Source organism: Equus przewalskii, chromosome 2 (assembly GCF_037783145.1).
Source record: "Equus przewalskii isolate Varuska chromosome 2, EquPr2, whole genome shotgun sequence".
Lineage (NCBI taxonomy): Eukaryota > Metazoa > Chordata > Mammalia > Perissodactyla > Equidae > Equus > Equus przewalskii.
Genome location: NC_091832.1, coordinates 47,533,670 through 47,554,514, shown reverse-complemented (window position 1 = coordinate 47,554,514; position 20,845 = coordinate 47,533,670). Strand labels below are relative to the sequence as shown.

The 20,845-nt window shown below is 60.6% G+C and overlaps 1 protein-coding gene across 15 annotated transcripts in view; it reads right to left on the bottom strand.

The window, feature by feature from the left end:
• The window catches only part of MORN1 (MORN repeat containing 1), a 61,245-nt gene that overhangs the window by 9,355 nt on the left and 31,045 nt on the right, over positions 1-20,845 (bottom strand). For 14 of the 15 annotated variants that reach the window (XM_070605304.1, XM_070605209.1, XM_070605188.1 and 11 more), the window contains 2 exons: positions 6,808-6,941; positions 6,598-6,677 (listed from right to left, as the gene is read on the bottom strand). In XM_070605304.1, the coding sequence (XP_070461405.1) occupies positions 6,598-6,677; positions 6,808-6,941 (214 nt within the window). Of the gene's footprint in view, positions 1-1,720; positions 4,991-6,597; positions 6,678-6,807; positions 6,942-20,845 lie in introns of those variants that run through there. The other variant, XM_070605249.1, reaches the window with a different exon arrangement.

Here is a 20,845-nt window from a genome sequence, read left to right as displayed (position 1 = left end):
GGAGTCCCAGCCCCGCTCCACAGCCCGGGCTGAGCCTCCTGGCGGCGTCTGCCCAGCGTGGGCCTGAGGGCTCGTGGCTGTGTTCTGCAGGTCTCGCTGCACCAGCTGGCCTGGCAGGTGCGCACCTGGCTCTGGCTGCTTCACCGGCCAGGCCCGCCAGACCGGGCCCAGCCCACCCGCTGTGGCTGGCGCGCAGAGAAAGGACAGGTCACCACCCCCAGCCTGTCCTCTTTAGGACCCTGCTGACCCTGGTGGCTCCTGCCCAGAGCATCTCCGGTCCCAGTGGGGTGGCCAGTGGTGGCTCATAGGACAGCATCCTGCCTCTCAGAGCTGTTGTGGTGACGCGGCAGACAGGGGGCAGATGGCGGGTCGTCCTGCGTCCCCGGGTTGGGGTGGGTGAGCAGCCCAGGGTGCTGGCTTGGGTGTTCCACGGGGCAGCCTTTTGAAGGGGACAGAGACCTGCCTGAGACGCGTGATGGTCGCCCATGACTGTGTGCCGGGGGGGGGGCTACGCGGGCTGCGAGCATCAACTATCTATTCAAGGAAAAAAAATTAATTGGCTCCATCTGTGTTGGCCTAATGACTGATTAAATGACTAATCACGGAAGTCTTAATTAAAGCCATTTTTCTCCGAGTGAGCGGAGGAGGGGCTCTGGTGGCCCGAGTGTTGCTCGGGGTGGGGCCTGGGCTGAGCTGTCAATGAGCACTCCCGGGCGAGGTCGCGCTGTAAGCTCCCGCACACAGAGCTGGCTGACAGCATCTCCTCTCCGGCCGACGGGGTTGCAGGCGGCCGCGCTTTCCTGTCACGAGGCATTTAGGATTTCTGGGGAAAACGCAACCAGAGCTGCGTGCCCCCCACTTCAGGGCAATTCCCCTGTTTGGCTGGGCAACCTCAGGGCTGCGTTTGTGAAATCGAGTCCATCTTTTGCAGCTGACACAATTTCACATCATCCAGGAACTGACAGAGCTCTGTGTCATGTTGTGAAATTCCGTAATATGCCAGGAATGTCCCCGCAGGAATGCAGCGAGGGGCCGGTGATGAACCCTGCTGGCCCGGGGCAGCCGCACTGCATGCAGGGCCTTCAGCCGACTCCCAGGTCCGCGTGGAGGGGCTGCCCCATCCGTGTGCTGTCTCCCCTCCAACAAGCTGGTCCAGTGTCTGGGGACAGGGGACCAGAGCAGATCCACTGACAGCAGTGAGGCAGCCACTCAGGACCAGATTTGAGACAGCGAAGAAGCCACTTACATAACAATAGGGAAAAGCCGGAGCTCCATGCACGTCGGTCCCTTCCATGACCCCCAGGACCTGGCCCAGGACCCCTGCCAGCCCCTCCCCGTCATCCACACCCAGGGCCTTACCAGCGGGGCCTCTGCCTGGGGTGGGGGGGTCGGCGCAAACCCTTCCTTGCTCCCTCCGAGGGGTGGGGGACTGTGTGGTGAGGGGCCCCAAGTGGGCTGGGGGCTGGGCCCCTCAGGATTGGCTGTCCCTGGGCACTGCTGCCCTGTGGGGCACACACCCCTGAGAGCAAACAGTCAGGGCGGGTCTGCCGGAGGGGCAAGGGCCGGTCATGTGGCTCTGGGAAGGCCCCGCGGCACCCGCCGGACCCTTCGCCCCTCTCCCCTCCACCGAAATGCCTTCTTTGGGAGCACAAAGGTAATTTTTCTTAGTCAAGGAAGATACTACAGAACTGTGCCTGAAAGTTGTAACAGAAGCGAATGGTTCCCCTGAGCACTCTACCCTTTTATGTAAATCAAAAACCAGCACTCGGCTCCGAGAGAAGTTACGGGTGGGTGGCGTGTCACTGCTCATCTCTGTGAGATGAGGAGGCGCCTGTCCCAGTCATGTCCACTGTATGAGCCCCTGGCCGGGAGGGAGACGGCTGATGTGGGACGAGACCGACTCAGGCAAAGCCAATAATGAGCAAGTATGAGGTTCGCTGTGGCTCTGAGGGGCCACCAGGCGGAGGGAACAGGCGACCCGGGGGCAGGCGGGTCAGCCTGGTCCTTCCCAGGGGCCCCCAGCAGACACGGAAGGCGGCTCCTGTCTGTGGGGCCGCGCAGGCATGTGGGCACGGCTGAGGCTGTTTTGAGGGTGAGACTGGCCCCGGGGCCTCACTGTCAGCAGGCCCTGTCCCCAGCCCCACAGCCCGGCCATCCTGACCACTTGCACAGACAGCAGAAGCTGAGACACCGGCTGGCCTGCCATCGGTCCCCACTCGGGTGGCCCCAGGCAGGATGGCGGCCATCTGAACTTGGCGGCTTCTCCTTCTCCCCCTGGACCTTGGGGTCCGACACAGAGGCCAAAAGCTGCTCATGGGCCCGGACATGCGTGTCAGCCCGGCGGCTCTGCTGTCCCCTGCCAGTGGGAGCTCTTCGTCTAGGCGTCAGACACGATGCAGGCCACTGTGCCCCCGCATCCAACAGCCCCAGACCAGGCCGCCGGTGCGGGCTTGAGGGGAGCGGGAGGGCTTCCAGCTGTGCTGCATACTTGCCGACAAGATGTCGCGGTGCACGCCTGCCTGGCAGGGGGATGTGGGCGTGCCTGCCGTGGCGGGGACGTGGGCATGGCAGGGGCATGGGCACGCAGGGTTCTGGGACGTGGGAGCAGTCTACATACACTTCCACCTCGCTCCCACGAACCTTGCCGCTGGAGCAAATGTTCGCCAGTCAGCCCGACACTCGGACAAGCAGAAGATACAACTGTGCAGCTCGCGATGAGCTGCCGTCAATACCGCAGCTTCAGCGACGGCAATGAAACAGGTCGGGAGGCAGGAGGGAAAACACGCCCGTGAGCAGGGGTGGCTCCGGGGCTTGCTGGGGGGCACAGAGAAGGGGCAAGCCGGCATCGGGGGGTGGCCGCAGGGCGGCCTCGGACTGGCCTTGGGCTGTACCAGGAGTGACCGCTGGTCTGTGTCCCTGGAGGGTGTCTTGGGTGTGGCCCCTTTGTTGTCACAGGGTAAGACCGCGGGCTGCCCCCAGGCCGGCCTCTACCAGCCTTAGCCTGTCAGTCACTCCCCTCTGGTCGTCCCCCTGCAGCCCTCCCCGCAGGGGGCTCACTCGGGAACTGGGAGGCAGATCATAGCAAACCAAGCAATGCAGGATTACGGATTTCGAGGGAGGCGCGGGCTGCCCTTGCTGGACAGGGCACCGGGCCTGCGGGCCCCACGTTTGCCTGAGCCAGCCTGGTGGGGAGGAAGCCAGGGGGAGGCCCGATGGGGCCCTGCGCCCCATCTCAGCAGCTGGGTTGGGCCCAGCAGGCCCGCTCTCCGTTATAGAAGGAGGGGCCTCCCAGGAAGCTGAGACATCTGTGAGATGGCATCGTGGAGGGTCCTTGGGATCAGCAAGGAGGCCACCACGTGTCGAGCTGAATGGGAACTGGGGGTGGCCAGAACGTCCCGGGCAGGAAGTGCCGAGGGCCTGCTGGTTGTGGAAGCCACAAGCCCCTCTCTGCCCCCACGTGGGTCTGTCACTTACAAACGAGAGTCGGGGTGGGGCTTACAGGGCCTCAGGAGCTGCTCATTCCCAGGTCCCCAACTTGGCCTCCTTCACATGGCGGCAAGCCCTTCGCGCCCACACGCCCTGCTCCTGGGGGACCCCGCAGGGAACGGACCCCACGACTGGGTGCAGATTCTTCATGCAGACCAGGTGAATTTGCCAAGTACCGTTTTCTTAGAATCCCAAAGGGTGGGCTTTTTGGGTCAAGAGCCAGGTTCGGACACTGGCGCAGGGAGCTGGTGCCAGAACCAGAGTAAGGAAGCCAGTGGGGGGCAGTGAAGACAGCCCACGTCCCCAGGCAGAGCAGGCAGGGGGCGCCGGGGACACGGGCAGGCTCCCCTACACTCTTCCCCAGGTGGGGGACAGGGGTCCCACAAACACCCGGATGGGGTCAGAGGCAGGGAGGATGCAGAGCTTGGGGCCCTGGGGGGAGTCTTGGGCTTGCATGTCGACGCTCAGACGTGTCTGTTTAACCGGTTGCTGCTCCAGGCCAGTGGGAGCTCTGCAGACAGGGCCCTGCAGCTGACGGCTGGGGTCGTGAGCCACAGGGGGGTCAGGATTAAAAACATCTCTCCAGGGCTGCTGTATCCGGAAGACATGAGCTCAGCCGCATGGACAGGGCTCCCTGGGGAGGATGGGCCGGCCTCGCCCTCGGGCGTCCACCCTGCGCCTTGAGGCTCGGCTCCAAGGAACCTCGGATATGGGTGGAAATGAGCCAGGTCGCTGGTCACGAGCTCATGTTCAAAGAGACGTGGAGCCTCTTGAGACCAACTCCGATTCTGCGTGTCCCTTCCTGGATGATGACGACCTGCTGTGGGACACTTCGTTTCATGTGCCTCGAAAGCCCTTAGTGGCCCGGGCTGGTGGGAGCATGAGCTGGCTGCTCCCTCCGCTTTCCCAGGAGGAATCGGACAGCGAGGGCCTTCTTTCTGCTGAAATAAGATGGCTCAACATCAGCCTCAGCTGCCGAGCTGCCACAGTTACCAAACCAGGCAGCAAGTCTGCCCTGAGCACTGGGGTGCGTGCACGTTGTGTGGACGGTTCTTGGTGGTTTCGGCTCTTGGCTCTCACCTACGTTCCTGCGATGGAAACACCGCGCACACGTGGGAGCTCCCTGCTTAGCAGGATCTTGGCTTTTTTTTTTAAGTCTGTGCTTCTCCAGTTTTTGTGTCAAGCGAGCTTCATGTTTAATTCACATACGTGGCTCAGAGCAACACAGAGGACGGCACCTTCCACTGGAGAGACCTCGAGAGTGGATCAGAGGCTGGTCTGCCTGCTGACACCGTGCCAGCCTCCGAGTGTTCCCAGCTCGTCCCACGCCCACTAGCGTCACCGATGAGCAATCTAATTGCAGGAGCGTCAGCAGGCTGCTGTGGCTCGAGACGGAGGCTGCAGGCTTCCTTCCCGTTTCCACGGAATTCCTGATTTTCCTAGACTCCTGGTCGGATCTGTGCCCACAGCTCTGCTTTCTGCATGGCTATTTCAGTGCATGCCCCTGAGTTGGGTGGGAGGAGAAGCAGAGTCATCCCAGGCAGAGTGAGGTGTCCATGGTGCACTGACTTTGGCTTCTGCAGGCTGACGAGGCCGCATGCTCGGGTCAAAGCCCGGCCTGGGCAGCTGGCGGGCGTCTTGGAAGGCCTGGCGCCCTTACTGGCCCCTGAGGCTCTTCTCCGCCCCCCAAGGAGTGATGTTCTCCCACCCCCCAGCCCCCAGGGCCTGGGCCTGCCTGTCCCCAGAGGGAGGGCTCACATCTTTCAAGAGTGGGTGATTGGGCAGGCCCGGTGGCACAGTGGTTAAGTGCACAAGTTCCGCTTTGGCGGCCTGGGGTTCGCTGGTTCAGATCCCAGGTGTGGACATGGCACCACTTGGCAAGCCATGCCGTGGCAGGCGTCCCACATATAAAGTAGAGGAAGATGGGCACAGATGTTAGCTCAGAACCAGTCTTCCTCAGCAAAAAGAGGAGGATTGGCAGATGTTAGCTCAGGGATAGTCTTTCTCAAAAAAAAAAAAGAGTGGGTGATTTTTCTCGGGGTCAGTGCGCCATGGTGCCAGGACGTCCTGCGTCCAGCCCCAGGTCTGCCCTGCTCGGCCGCACCTCACAGCTTCCACTGCAAAGGAACCCACTGGAGGCAGGGGCGGGCAGCACTGGCCACTCTGCAGGGACCCACCCGTGCTCTGCAGCGCGCCGCAGCCAGCTCCCCATGGCCCCCGGTGCTGGGGGCCTGGGCAGACGGAGGCAGGGTCAGTCGCACCGGAGCCTTCCGTGGCTGCGTGGGTTGGCAGGGACAAGCTGCTCCTGCAAGCAGAGGCCTGGAAACCTTTCTCTGGAATTCAGCCTTCCTCCCGGCAGGATGGCGGGCTGGGAAGAGCATGTCACCCAGAAGGAGCGACAGAAGGAGTGTCTCTTTGGCTCCCCACACGGCGACGTACAGCCCTCTCTAATTTGTCAAAGGAAAATCCAAACTGGATTTGGATGAGCCGCCTCTGTAGGATGGGCTACTTACGGCTCTGGCACGTGGCGGCCCACAGTGGCCTGGCACGGAACAGTAAGGAACTTGCAGTGCCAGCACCAGGCCGATGTGCTCCCACCGCCCTGCCCGCCGCTGGGCCCCTCTCACCTCTGTGCACGCGGCCCCTGAGGAAGGAGGCCCCGTGAGGCTGCCCTTGCCACCGGCGCGCTTCTGCAGGAAGCAGACTGCTCTGCGCTGCCTACTGCGGACCCGCCTGAGCGAGTCGCCGAGCGGGGACTGTCAGCCACCGGGGACAGCGGGGCAACTCTCCCGCTGCCCTTTCCCAGGGAGGGCCCTCGGTGTGGGTGGCATCACTGTCCTAGACCAGGCCCTGGGCTGCCGCTGAGGGAGCCAACTCAGCCCCTGTCCTGCCAGCCACAGGAGCCTTTGCAACCCCTGGGCAGACGGAGGCCTTGCCCGCCGTGTCCGCAGTGTTGCACACCCGGGAGAAACTGAGGCAGGTTTGTGGAGAAGGGTGTCCTCAGCTCCCGCCCATGAATGCACACACCTGGGAGGCCCCACCCATGGCCCAGCTGGGGGGAGGCCAGACTAACCCCCCCAAACACCCATGAGTGGGGTCGACCTCTCCTACCTGCTGCCTCCTGGTGGGTCCTGTGTGGTGGGCGCCGTCCTCATGGGGCCCAGGCAGCTTCTGGGACTGTTGCCTGCCTTCTAGAAGGAGCGGGGGTGGGAGGGGCTCAGAGGGGCTCTCCGGGGAGGTCCACCCCGAGCACCCCGGACACACTGGCCTCAGTGTTGGGCAGCGTGTGGGCTGAGCCCTGGGGGCGTCTCCTGCCCCTACCTTGTGGACGCCGCCCAGGAACAGCACAGGGTGGTACCCAGGCGGAGGGGGCCCAAGGCGGACGTCCATGAACTGGGCACAGCCTCGCTCCACTCTCTGACAGTCCTCAGGACAGCAGGGCTTGCATCCCCCACCTAAGGAGAAAGAGGCTTTTCCAGGAGAATGAAGAGCAGAAGAGCCCTTTAGCACCACGAAGCACAGATCAGAAAGAGCTGCTCACGTGGCCTCTGGAGTACAGCTTCTGCAGCTGAGGTGGTCGGGCCAGAGGCAGCCATGGGGGTCTGGGGGCCTGTCCCTGCTGCCCAGAACTCTGGCCACATGGCCATCTCCAGGTGAGTGGCCAGGTGGGGGGCAGGGCAGCGACAAAGACACAACTTGGTCCTGGCACTCCCCTGGCCACCCTGCTATAGACAGAACGGGCTCGACAGTGGGTGTACTTTGGGACCCACAGCCCCTCGACGCCTTCTCATCATCAGGGGTCCACCATCAGGGCCTGGCAGGCCAATCCTTTGGGGCTGAGAGGGTCTCTTACCATAATGCTCCCACCGGCTAAGGCCTTGAGTGTCTGGGGCAAGATCTGGACAGGCCGCAGGTCGGGGGCCCCGTGCTTGGCCCAGCAGAGCCCAGCACCCTCTTCTGAACGGTGTAGCAGAGAAGGACATCTCTACTCAACAATGGCAGTGTGCTACGGTGGTACTGGCCACACTGTGACAAGTGTGGGGCATGGAAGCTGCCGCTAGGCACCAGCCCCCACGAGGGGCAACAGCCCCCAGGAGACCTCGACATCCTCTGGCACCCAAAAATGGCTTGGCCTGTCTGTCCCTGCAGGGAGTACCCCCACTGTGGACCCCTGCCCATCCAGGCATCCTGCACCCCTCCGCTCGCAGGGGTCCCGGAGTGTGAGGGTGACGAGGGCATTTCCTCTGGCGGTCCAGTCCGCAGGCTCAGCCTCACCCGCAGGTGGGCTGCAGCCCCAGCTGCCCCCTCCCTCCATCTCTTTTGCTCAGAAAGTCAGTGGCTGAGACCAGATGGTGATGATGTGACGTTAGGTTGGTGCAGGGGCCACCCCAGGACCGTCCCAAACATGCACGCAGCAGGCCCCTCTATCCTATGGGGGCCAGGCTCCCGGGCTCTCCCTACTGCCCTCTGACCTGAGGGCCCCTACCCAGCTCACCATCTGGGAAGAGCCGCCAGCAGGAGCTGGCCAAGCCTCGGAGAGGTGGCTGGCTGGGGCCGTGGGAACGGCTGGAGGGGGACGAGGGGGCAGGACACTCTTGCTAACAGACTCTGCAGGGGGGACCCTCGAGGGGGGCTCTGGGTGAGTGGAGGGGCGACTCTCACCCGGGCACTGGATACAGGCATTCACGCGCCTTCCCCTGAGCCCAGCTTCTGCAGGGAGAAGTAGAGACGGGCCCAGAAGTGACCCCAGATTACAGGTGGGGATTATTTCTCTCAGAGGTGTCTTAATTTCATCATTATGCTGCATTATAAAAAGTACAGTCTTTCCTTCCACAAGGACGTTCTTTAACTAATGTCCTCCTCTCCATTAGCTTTTGCTGTCCTCGCACTATTTACGTCCTGGGCAATGAGTGGGAACTGCACTGCTGACGGCATCATTTCCATTTCTTAACGCACTGCCAGTTTCCACGTGGACTCGAGAGGAGCGAACTTTGACTACCTTTTTTATCGACACCTCTGGACAATAAAGACCTCAGCTCTGTATCCTAATAACCCTCTGCAAAGGTGACCGTGCGTTAGTGGGTCCCAGAAGGCGAGCACTGAGCTGCTGGTTCCTCCAACAGCAGCAGCGTCCAACCTGGACCCACAGCCGCCATTTCTGGGGGACATGGGGGCAAGAAGAGGGGGTTGGAAAACGCATCTGGTGTGAAAATCAACGTCCACCCAAACCAAGCCTGGAGGCTGCTGCCTCCCTCGGTTTGGGGGCTCCGACTGAGCTGTTTGAAGAGTCTGCTCTCTCGACAGTCACAGTGGCTGATGCACCAACTTGGCGCCAAGCACTTGCAGGCAGAGTCTCAGGGAAACGTCATGGCCCCTCGGAGCAGAGGTTCTGTCATCATTGCCACTTGAGTGAAGAGAACCCAGGGCTCAGAGAGTTAAGGGGGAGCCACGATGTCAGCTACCATGCTCTACCGGGTAGCACGAACGTCACTGAAATCAACCAGCTGACTCGGCACGGAGAAACAGATGACCGCTCGGCAAAGCCTCCATCGTTCTGCTGACAAGATCGGACATTTGGGATCACCTGCGCACGGTGGCAGAAGTTTGCCTCCATGCCGCTCATTGTCCGAGGACAAAGGGAAAGGAGGCTCTAAGACCCTTTTGCTGCAAGTGAAAGAAACCCAATACGGACTGGCTCAAAACAAAAAAGCAGTTATGTCTGCAGTCCTAGGAGGGGACCATCTAGATTCAGGCACATTGGAACCCAGGAGTCCATGCCACGTCCCTGGCCTGGACGGGGAGTAGGGAAGCTTATCTGACCCAATGGGACAGCCCTACAAAGAGGGGAGTTCTGCTGTGACGGGGGTGGGAGGAAGACTGGGCAAGAGGTGCAGCCTTTGGAAGGGGGATGACCCGGACACAAGAAACCGAGGTGCGTCTATCGCTGACGAGAGCATGTTCCCCACAAACGTGACGGCACACTGACCACGCTGGGCTCGCACATCTGACCGCCATCCTCCCATCTCCACTTGTTGGTCTCACATACTTCTCAGATGGGACCTCCAAATCTGCCCACCACCTTGCCTGGTGATTGGCACCCCACCCCCAGGTGCCCGAGCCGGAAGCCCGGGGGACAGCCATCAGTCAACCCCTCTCTTCTTTCACCCCCAGAATTTCTGCAGCAGCAGCAGCGACATCAGTTCTGCCTTCGAAATAGACTCGAATCTGAATGCACTGATGCTCTCCCTCGCCCGCCCCACCCTCGCCCGGCCTGGCACTTCCCACCCGACACCAGCGCTACCCTTGGCAGGACTCCTGGGTCCTCCTACCCCACTTTGATCCGTTCTCCACGCGGCTGCAACAGTGGCCTTCATGGGAAGCCAGGCTGGCCAAGCTCCAGCCATGCACGCTGACCTCTCTTCTTGGACACCTCCCCTCCCACCTCCTTTGGCTCCTTGGTGTCAGCTGGACCGTGGCTTCCTGGCCTGTCTGAACAGTCAGTCACTCAGCCCCTGGTTGCTCTACACATGTGACGTAGGGCAGGCCAAGCCGGCCGTGGCTGTGCCGGACTGTGGCGCAGAGCACGTGTTGGGTGGGTGGTGCTGAGGCCTGATCGGATACAGTCTGGGGAGACAGCGTGGTGGCCGTGGGGGCCGAGAAGCCCCGGAAGCCTCGTAGGGAGCTTGCCCTTCCCCTGCCAGAGAGGAGGAGCTCACGGGCGGTCCAGGAGAGGCCTGGGGATTCTGCTCTCCCCCAGAGCACAGGGCTCTCTAGTTTGCTTAGGAGCTTGAACTCATTCAAAGCTGCATCTGCTCAGGGCACCGTCTGCCCCGTAGCAGGAGGTCGGTCAGTGCAAAGCTTCTCCGTTTGTTGACAATCCAGGATTCCCATGACAGCGGCCCAGTGGCCCCTCCCCTGATGTCAGCGTAGCCTTGCTCTGGCCCCACCTGCTCCGCGGCGTCAGTGGCCTCAGCTGACCTCTCTCTCCTGCCTCTGTTGGCTCCCTCCCCGGGGCTTTGCCGGCTGCCCCAGGTGGGGGCCAGCCTCTTCTCTCCTCTGTCCACACTCCCCCACGCCCCACGGAAGCGAGCACCACACTTACCCAGATGACCCCCAACTTCTGCCTCCTCTGCGGACCAGACATCCGGCTCCAGCTCCCTGCAGACACCTCTAAGCACTGTCTCCTGGACATGGAGCTTGGGGTCCCCCAGACCCAACTCCCGCCCTCCTGCAGCTTAGTCTCCCCCTCTTGGTGAGAGGCCCCACCCTTGACCTGGTTGCTGGGCAAGGAATGTGGGTGACATCCTCGATTCTGTCCCACCCTTCGTCGATGTCCCCCAATCCTGGTCTTTCCATGGCTGCCATTGTGGGGTCTAGGCCATTGCCCAACCTCTCGGCTGCAGCTCTGACGCTCCTGTCCCCGCCCTCCGACGCCCCAGCACATGGATTCACAATCAAGGGCTGTCCCCACCTGCTCCAAACTCCCACTGACTTTCTGGACCCCGAGCACCGGTCAAGCCCCCTGGCGCAGGGCCTCCAGGACAGGCCGCACCCGCAAATCACACGTCTCCTTGCTCACGACCGCTGCCACCCTGGGCCTTCTGGCTGCTTGGCCCCTCTGGCCTCTGCTCATGGCCCTGGCCTTGGGACGTGGCTGCGGGTGCGATGTCCCAGCGGCCCTGTCCCTGCTGCCACAGGGTGGCCGAGAGCCCCAACCCTTCTGCCTCTGCAGCCCCTTCCTCACCCCGTCCACCCTGTGGGCAAACACGGCCCCCTGAGGCCAAATGTCCAAAGAGGAAAGGCTAAGAGGCTGCTGGCAGGTGCCACCCAAACGAAGTAAGACCCCACTTGATAAAAGAGCTGCAGAGACCCCCAGGCACACGGCGACGGCCGCAAACCCCGCTCTTCCCACCTGTGGGCTGGGCCGTTTCCAGCCCACCCTAGCGAGCGACTTCAACGGGCATCAAACCTCCTGGGAATGCAGCAGGTATTCTCAGCCCGGGCTCCGTGGCCCCAAGAGAAAGAAGCATCCCGCCTTCCCTCAGGCTCCCAAGGGGAGTGGTTCTCAAGTGAGGGTCCTGCCTTAGCCTCCAGGGGCCACTGAGCTGCTCCCGTGTGTCCTGGGGGGCTCGCCCCAGCAGGCCGACCCCCCAGGCAGGGGCCCCTGCAAGCAGATGCCTGACTGGGCTCTGGGGAGTTACTTCTGAAGCCTTTCTGTAGATTTTAATTACAACAATTACGGCTTTATCAGCAAGATAAAGGCCACTGCGCTGCCCCCAGGGAGGGGTGACTGGGAACGGAGGCTGAGCCAGGGAGATCGGGCAGCTTGACCTCTCCGGGAGGGAAATGTCAATTAATTATCTTTTTACAGCCGACTCAATTAGACTCCCTAATCACCTGTGTAGGACATCCAGGCAGGAGGTGGAGAAGCCCAGGAATAAACAAGGCTAGCAAGGGCCAGGCCTTTGCCGCCAAATGGCCGCCGTGGGCCCAGGACCCTGCCAAGTAGAGAGCCTGCTACAGGCCAAAATGTTTCCTTCATTTACGTGAATCAAAAAAACAAAATGTTATTGGCCCTAAGGGATGAGAGCTGTCTCATCTGGAGGTGACCAGACACACCTCATTAGTCTTCAGGGCAAATGACCCACCAAGGAGTGTGTTCATTAGCCAGAGACGGGGCCACACAAGCACCCGAGAAGTCAGCCAGGCAGAGCCGTCTACGTGGGGAGGACACATGGGGAGGACACGCAGGGCCATGGGTCTCCACGACCAGAGGGAGAGAAGGCACCCTGGGGCTCCTTTGGGAGCTGGCCAGGCCTCCAGGTGAGGGCTCCCTCTGGGCTGCGTGCCCACCCCTCCCTCTGTTCGTCCAGTGGGCACGTGCATCTCACTGCCCGGCTGGCGCTACTGTGGCACTGGGGCTGGCCTGGATGGTCTGCCATTAGCTGGCAGGGTGCAGGCAGGAGAGAATGTGGGGGGCACCTGTACCCCGGCTCCCTCCCTACTAGACTGCACATGGCAGGGTCTGCCATCCTCTATCCAGAGTCCACTATCATCATCACCACCATTACCATCATCACCCTCATCATCATCATCATTACTATCATAACCTTCACCGTCATCACCATTGTCACCATGATTACCATCATCGCCATCATCACCATCACCGCCATCATCGCCATCTCTACCATCATCACCACCATCATCGCCATCATCACCATCATCGCCATCATCACCATCTCTACCATCATCACCACCATCATCATCTCTACCATCATCACCACCATCATCATCATCATCATCATTATCACCATCACCATCACCACCATCATCATCGATGTCACCACTATGACTGTTCTCACCTCCACAGTATGTCACTCAGCACTCTCCAGGGGGCCGATGCTTTGCTAAGTTCTCCCCATGTGGTTTACACATATTTAAATCTCACCTGAACCTAGAGGTTGGGCTATTGTCTCTCCTATTTACAGATGAGGAAACTGAGGACGGCCAGCCCTGGTCAGGTGCCATGCTGCTCTGCAGGTGCCCAGGACCTCTCCTGGCCATGGGGACACCTGGTTTCTGGCCTGGACACTTCCCTGTGTCACTGAGGTGGAAGCAGATGCACCAGGTCTCATTTTTGAAGACACCCCGGGCTGGACCTGTGTGTTTCTCAGGAGGCCCAGCAAGGGCGCTCCTCTGCCACCTCGGCCCCATTTACACACGCTGTCTGCACCCAGTGGAGATATGGGCTTGAGAACCAGCCCCAGAAACCAAAATTCACGGTGTGGGGAAACATACCGCCATCTCTGTAACCACAGGCCCTCTGCCCCAACCGTCCCCCAGGTGAGGCTTGCTTTATTTTTTTTTCCAAGAGATTTTCAAATTTGAGAATTTACAAAGGTGTGTCTCTGTGTGAGAACTGGGCCAGTGAGGGAACACCTGGCCTGCCTGGAGTGAGAGAGGCAGCATGGCAGACATTTGGAATGGCCAGTCCCTGTGGTGGGCAGTTGTGGATCAGGGACCCCAGGCAGAGCGAGGTTCTGTGGCCGCTGACCCTGAGTGCCCCGACGGTGCCAGGGCCCTCGCAGCCACCTCGGGCCGCACTCAGCAGACCCAGCCTCCGTGGCCGCTGCACCTTTTCCTGAGGAGGAGCCCAACGCTGGCCTCTCCCCTTCGTCTTCTGAAGCATAGAAAATGGATTTGACACAAAGCCATTGTCCCCATCGGCCACATCCCTTCCGAGCGCTCAGAAAAGAAAGGGGCACCGTGTGTTCCTGGAATGTGAGCACTGCTCCTGGACGTGTTTTCTCTCAGAGGAGCCCTACGTTCTGTACCTAAGCTCGGCCGAGACTCCCTCTTCCAGCGATGTGGCACCGATGCGCCACCACCTTGAGGGCGCGCTGCTGTTTTCAGACTTGCCTCCTGGAGCTCTGATGCGCTGAGATCGCAAATGGAACACGAAAGGGGGCATGTTTCTGCTGGCAAACCTCCAAGATCAGGGGCTAATTTGGCGTTCTTTCCAAGCCTGTTCCTGATGCCCCCGCCCACTCCTCGCCTCCAGAAGGCTCCCCAGCCAAGCTGTTTGTACACGGCTAGACAGAGCGAGGCTGGGCCACCACCCTGTGCCTGGGCCGGTCCCGCTGGCCAGGAGGGGACTCTGCTGGGAGCACCACCCCTAGAGGGGCAAGGTGGGCAGCCAGCCACCCACACAGGGGCTCCCTGAGGTGCCCACTAACCCACGATTCCTGGTCTGTCCCCTAGCCCTTGGCCAGAGCCTGGACAGCAGCCAGATGGACCCTGGTGCCCCTAGATTTTCACTTCTCGTCTCATGGAGGCGCCTCAGCTACAGGGCAGCAGCCCCGTCCTGAGCAGAGCAGGAGTGAAGCGGGCGGCCAGGCCCCAGGAGCGGCCAGAGGACATGAAGTCTGGACATCACTGCTGGCCACGGGCTCCGCTTGTGTGCAGATAATGGATGGGAGGCTCCGTCCGAGGGCTTCCCGCAGGCCACGTGTCCTCTCGCGCACTCAGAAGTTGCCGCTCCTAAAGCTCCGCCCTGGTGCCACTGCGCCTACACCATCCTGGGAGGACTGGCACTAGTGGCTCTGTCCACGGCGGCCGGGGCTCTCGGACAGCCCTGCACAGAAGCCTCAGGGCCATGAGGGGGCCTGAAGTGGGGCAGCTGGGAGCAGCTGCCAAACCTGAGGGCCCCCTGCAGGGACTGTCCGCCCAGCCTGACGGTGTGGGCCTCCAGGTGGGAGAGGCCTGGACTGCGGCCGGCTGGGAGGAGGGTCTCCGGGGGGAGCAGCATCTTCCAGATGGGCTGGGGTTAGTGCCTCCTTTAGGAGAAGAGAACTCAGTGCCCTCTGTCCTCCTGGGAAAGAACGGAAGAGGTCTGTTTGCTGCTGTCTCTGGGAGGGGTTTGCACAGGCTGGCTGCTGTGGAGAGCATCAGGCAAGGAGCCTGTGGCTGGCATGTGGCGGGACAGCCGAGGGGAGGCCTGGCTCCCCACTCACACTGGCTCTGCCTCCCGCCTCCTTTCCCCAGTTCAGGGCAGGGCTGCCCCGCAGGCCTGGGAGAAAGGAGAAAACCGAGCCAGCAAACTTCCTTTAAAAAGAAAAAAAGCTGATTCCCAAGGCTTCAAGAAGGGACTTGCGGGGTCTCCCGCACCCTGGCCCTCCTGGACTTCTTCCTGCCGGCGTGGGCGTCGCCGTCGGGGCACAGGTGTTGAGGAGCTGGTGAGCCTGGCGCAGGATCTGGGGAGGCCGCATGACTTGCACACACTTACGTGGACACTCCCACTTTCACAGCTGCAGGCAAGTGTGCACACCACTCACACACATTCTTTCTCACACGCGACCACACCTGTGCACAAATGCACATGGGTGCACACACCCCCACTCTGGTGCACACACACATAAACACATGCACACGCATACAGGTCACCTGCACCTTTATACGCACCAACATACATGCGTGTGCACTCACCTGTGCACGCAGACTCGTTCACCTGGCACATGCATAAACAGTCCCACACAAACATGCACACCCACATTCCCTGTTGTGCAGGCGCAGCCCCTTGTTTGGGGTGACCCCTCAGCTGAGCCCAGACCTGAGCGTCCAGCTGGCCTGGGCATCTCCTCATCATGGCGCCCTGTGCCGTGAGGTGCCCTGCCAGCCTGGCCCTGTCCGGACTCTGCCCTTGCCCCCGGTGCCCAGGCCAGGGCTGCACCCCTGCTACCAGGACAGCAGTGGCCCACAGGCAGACCCCTAGCCAGCACCTTCTGATTAGGCCCCGGCAGATGTGGCCACCTGCTTCCTGATGTGACCCAGGCCCGGCCCCTTGCCAAGGGATGCTGGCCAGGTCAGGGCGCAGGGCACTTGCCTCGCCTCGTGCCCTCTTCAACAGCCACCCTACTCAGAGCAGTTCCAGAATCACAGGGGCCATGTGTGTGCCACAAGACCCCGTGCCCCTGCCAGCAGGGCCGCGGATGTGCCAACCAGCACGTCAGCAGGTGGAGGGCCTATCCTGAGCACTGAGTCCCCCCTCAGGGGACAGAGACCTGCGGGCAGCATTGCAGCTGGCAGAGGAAGGCCACAGGCTCTGGGACATGGGGGTGACACAGGGAACAGACTGTGCCCAGAGGGGCCCCTGGGTTGAGGCTCTGACCACAGAAGACCAGGGAGCCGGCCTGGCAGACTCCAGGTTGGCGGCAGAAGGGCTGACACGGGGCCGCGGGCACAGGGCCGTGGGGGGCAGCTGGCCGGGCAGGAGCCGCTGCGTCTGATGCGCGAAGCTGCCCGCAGCCACGGGCCCAGCTCACTTCTCAGCCCCGCCATCAGAACCTAAACTTGAGAGAGACTGGGGCGCAAATGAAGTCGGCGTCCCGGCTGGTCTGTTGGTTCTGAGTGACCTGGGGCCTGTCCAGCAGATAGTCGTGGCGTCACGGGGGAGAGAATCGAAGCCACCCCGGCCGCACCCCGAGCAGGGTGTCCTCCCCACTGGTGTGGGCGTGAGAGAACCCGTCTGCAGACCACCCGCCAGCCTCTCAGCTGCTTCAGGGAGCTTCCCCCGGTCCGCCCCGCCGCCCCATGTCCCCCCGGGGACCAGCCTCCGAGGCCAGGCCCAGGGGTGAGAGGAGAAAACCAAGTGGGCGCTGTGCCGTGGCAGGCACATGTGGGTCACCGCCTGTCAGTCTGACAGCCGCGCCCGCCCGTGCCTGCGCAGCGGCCCTACGAGAGGCACTTCCGCGTGGGTGCAGATTTGCTGTCATGCGAGACCTCGGCTCCACTGAAGAACTCCATCCAGCAAACCCAGACGGACCCCAGGTGCCGCCTGCCTCCCTTCTTTCTCTCCAGGATCCTAAAACTTCTCACCTAAAGCTTCTCAGTGGTTTCTGCTAAATGGCCGGCCAAGAACTCCTGTTAGGGGCTGACGGGCGTGGGGTGTCCGAGGGAGCCCCTTGGTCCTGCGGGCGCTCCGCAGGCTCCTGCCCTCCGGCTGCACCATGTGGCCACAGGACACAGAGAGGCCAGTGCTCCCCAGCTCTCTCCTGGCCCCCGACCAGGCAAGGAACTGCAGGAAGAAGGGGATGACCGGGGAGCTCCCATCAGACCCCAAGGAGCTGGGTCCCCACCATCCTGCTGGTGGCTGCTCCTCCTGGAACTCCCAGACCACAGGGCAGCTGCAGGAACAGAGAGCCCGGTGACCAGGAGAGCGGTGGCTCCGAGAGGGGTGGAAGGGGCCCATCCAGGTGCTGTGGCCTGGGGGGCGGGGGGGCAGGGCTCCTGCTGCCCCCACTCCTCCACTGATGGCTGGAGGCGGACGCGCCCCCAAAAATTTGAGTTCATTTCCATTGTTATCACCGGTCGGCACTGGAAACAACGTGATACTTTTTCTGCTTTTCTGGGACATTCCCTCTATACGGTATGGTTCCCAGACAAGAAATTTATAGAACAAATTTTCCTTTAAAAACACGGATCTTTCATGCTACTCCGCCATATTAACCATAGACAATTAATATGAAAACGTGTTATCACCCCAAGAGGCAATGAAATTTCCAGAAGTTCTCAGCTCTGCATTCCCTGGGTTTTATTGGCGAGACTGGATTAGCGGCAAAGGGCACCTTGGTTTTAGAATCATCTTAAAATTACAGATGATTCTTCGTGGATCCCATCTGATGAATACTCAAAACCATTTGTTCAACGCATGAAAAAGAGAAACCACTCGGATCAATTGGAAATATTTCCTAGGAGAGTTTTGTGCATTAAAAAAAAAAAAAAAAAGCCATCTGAGGTGGTCTCTCACTGCTCCGGCTTCTTTAGGTTCCCAAATCCAGTTGACGGGATTGTTGGAACCACCGGGCTCAGCCAGCCCGCCAAAGTCCCTCCAGCAATTATCAGCACCTGCATTAGGATTCAATGGGCCCAAATTACCGGGGACGAGGCAGACACCCCACTGGCAACAATTAACATAAAGGGTTCTGCCGAATAAAGCTGTGGGTGGGATTACAAAAGGTTAAGAGACTAAATATAAAAATCTTTTTGAATATAAAATCAATGTGCTTTGTGACTAAAATCTGGGTGCTGTAATTTAACCAAAATAAGGTTTAGAATATCTGGCACTGCCCACGTCTATGAAGTCGTCTTTTCTTCTCAGCGGAAAGCAAATCGTCTATTCAAAAGTTAGAAACAATTAAACAACTGAAATATTTCCTATCAACAAAATAATAAAATACTGAGTTTTGCAATTACATGTCACTGACATTAGGCCTCTGGAAAGAGAAAGGATCTTCTCTCCTCATTTTACTTATTTGTGTAATTGGAAACCAAGTTTTTAGAGGGTTTATTTTCCAAATTGCCCGTCAGATGGGGGAGGAGAGCTGATCTGCTGTCTTTGAGCCGAGAACCTGGTCCCAGTCGGGCGTGGGGCGAGCCCTGAGCTCCCAGAGCGGGTGCTGGGCGGGCTCCTGGAGCAGCTCCCCCACTGGCAGCCGCGGTGCTGGGTGAGCCCCGGAGGGCCTGCCCCTGTCGGGTGGGGATGGCGGTGGCTGTCGGAAGGGCAGAGACCTCAGTGGCCTTGACCCAGGGGGTGGGGTGCCTTCCAGGGCCGCTCTCCCTCATGCACGGCAGCGTGTGGTTCCACGCACCCGAGGTTCTGACACGGGGACTCGAGGGCCAGGCAAAGGAATCTGGGCACATGTCCTTCTGTCCAGAGCACTCTGGGGGTGCTGGGGGAGGGGCACTGAGCGCCTGAAGCTGCTCCCTGCTGGACTGTGCTCCGTGTACCCTGCCGTCGGCACACGAGCCTCAAGAACACGTGAAACACAGATAGTTGCTTTAAAATACAAGCCGCCGCCGCTCTGCTTGAATTTAGGCCGCCTCACACCGCGACGCCCCACTCTGGGGCAGGCATGGAGCCTCCTCCCCTCCCGCCTCTCCCCAGGGCTGCTCAACCTCTGGGGAGACCCCTTACTGCTCAAAGGTTGGAATCCGGAGCTTGGCGAGAACATTCTGTTGGTGTCACTTCCAGCCTGTGGTCGCGGGGGCAGGCAGGGAGGCGGCCAGCAGGCGCATCTCGCAGTCAGGCGCCCCCGAGCTGCCCCCCGGCCCGCACTCAGCACTACCTCCAGGAGCACGGGCTGCAGCTGAGACCTGCCAGGTGCCCTGTGATGCCGAGTCCAGCTGGAACCCGGCGGGGGTGCCGTGCCAGAGCTGCCAGGGAGCTGACGCCACTGGGCTCTGCCTCCGCCCAGTGGGGCTGCTGCTCAGGACCCTAAGTGTGAGACCACGAGGGGGTCACCCATCCACGACCTGCGTGGCCACCCCGGGGCACTGTTTCTTGTCCGCAAGTGAACACATGACAGAGAAGGAGGGCAGGTCAGGGCGTCGGCTCCTCACCCTGAGACACTCAGCACCAGCCAGCCCGCCCTGTCTGGTGGGCTGCCCGCTCCTGGGGGGTCCTCATTAGCTCCTGATGCTACAAGACCGTCGGCTGACTGCTGCTCCAACAGAATCAGCATCTTCACCACCAGCTCCGGTTTCACCAAACCCATCAATCATGCCATAGGCCCTGCCGTGGGGCTGGAGCGTGAGATGGCAGGCAGGCCGCAATGGGGTCCCACAAGGGCACGCTTCCTTAGGTAGGTGCGCACAATGGGAGATGCACAGGGAGCGCGCCAGCCTCTGGCTTCCTTGGTTCATCCCGTGGAGGCGGCAGGAGGCCCAGACACCTGCCCACTGGGTCTTCCGTTGGGCTGTGCACCCAGCAGGGCCCGGGAGTGTAGGGTGACAGTGAGATTTCTCATGTGGGCGTCCGGACCATTTGGAAAGACGGCTGGTTGACGTGAAATATCCATTCTCTCCTCTTCTCTGGGAACAGACCCTGGTGTTAGCTGGCAAATTGCTTTTCTTGTCTCCTTGTTTCCTGGTATGGTCGAGTAACTGAGTTCTGGCCAAGGAGGTGTCAGTGGCAGGAAGCTTCTTAGAAGGAAAGGGCCCCTTGCTCCTTATGCTTCATGCCTACTAGCTGGAATAGGGGCATGATGGCTGGTGCTTGTGCAGCCTTAAGGGACCACAAGAAAGATGACAGAGTAACAGAACAGGAAACAGGAAGTGGGGTCCCTGGTGATCGGGGGGACTCTTGCCCCCATCAGCCCTGCCTCTGAACTTGTGTGTGAGGAGTAAACACAGATGGAGGTGAAGACACTATTGTGTTGTTGGGAGCAGCCAAACCTCATCCTGAGCACAGAGCCTGCCCAGGACGGAGTCAAACTCAGCAGGCACTAATGTGAGCTCAGGACCACATCTGAGTCAGCGGGAGAGGGACGAGTAAGCAGAGTGGGGCTGTGCCTGGTACCTGCGAGGGTGTCCGTGGGACCAGGCCTCTCGAGAGCTGCCCTTGTGTCTGGTTGTGCTGCAGGTGTCCGGTCACGGTGGGCATTCAATAGCGCCTGGGACTCTGGGCTGAGAGCAAAACCCCGACCTGGAGCTCCTGCCTGGGAAGCACAATTCTCTGGATTTCCCAGCTCGGGGTTGTCATAAGCGGCGTCAATAGGGACAGACCTTGGAGATTTTCTGGCCTGAATTTATTCCAGGCCTTGTATGAATTAGCTTTCCACCTGACACCCTCTGGCTGCAGTCTCTGCCTTGTACTTCAGAGAGCTGTCTGTGCAGGAAATCCTGGCTGCTGGCCAGGCGCCACCTGTGGACATTCCTGGAGACTTTCTTTTTCTTTCCCTTTTTTTGCTGAGGAAGATTCGCCCTGAGCTAACATCTGTTGTCAATCTTCCTCTTTTTGTATGTGGGTCACCACCACAGCATGGCCACTGACAGACGAGCAGTGTAGGTCTGAGCCTGGGAA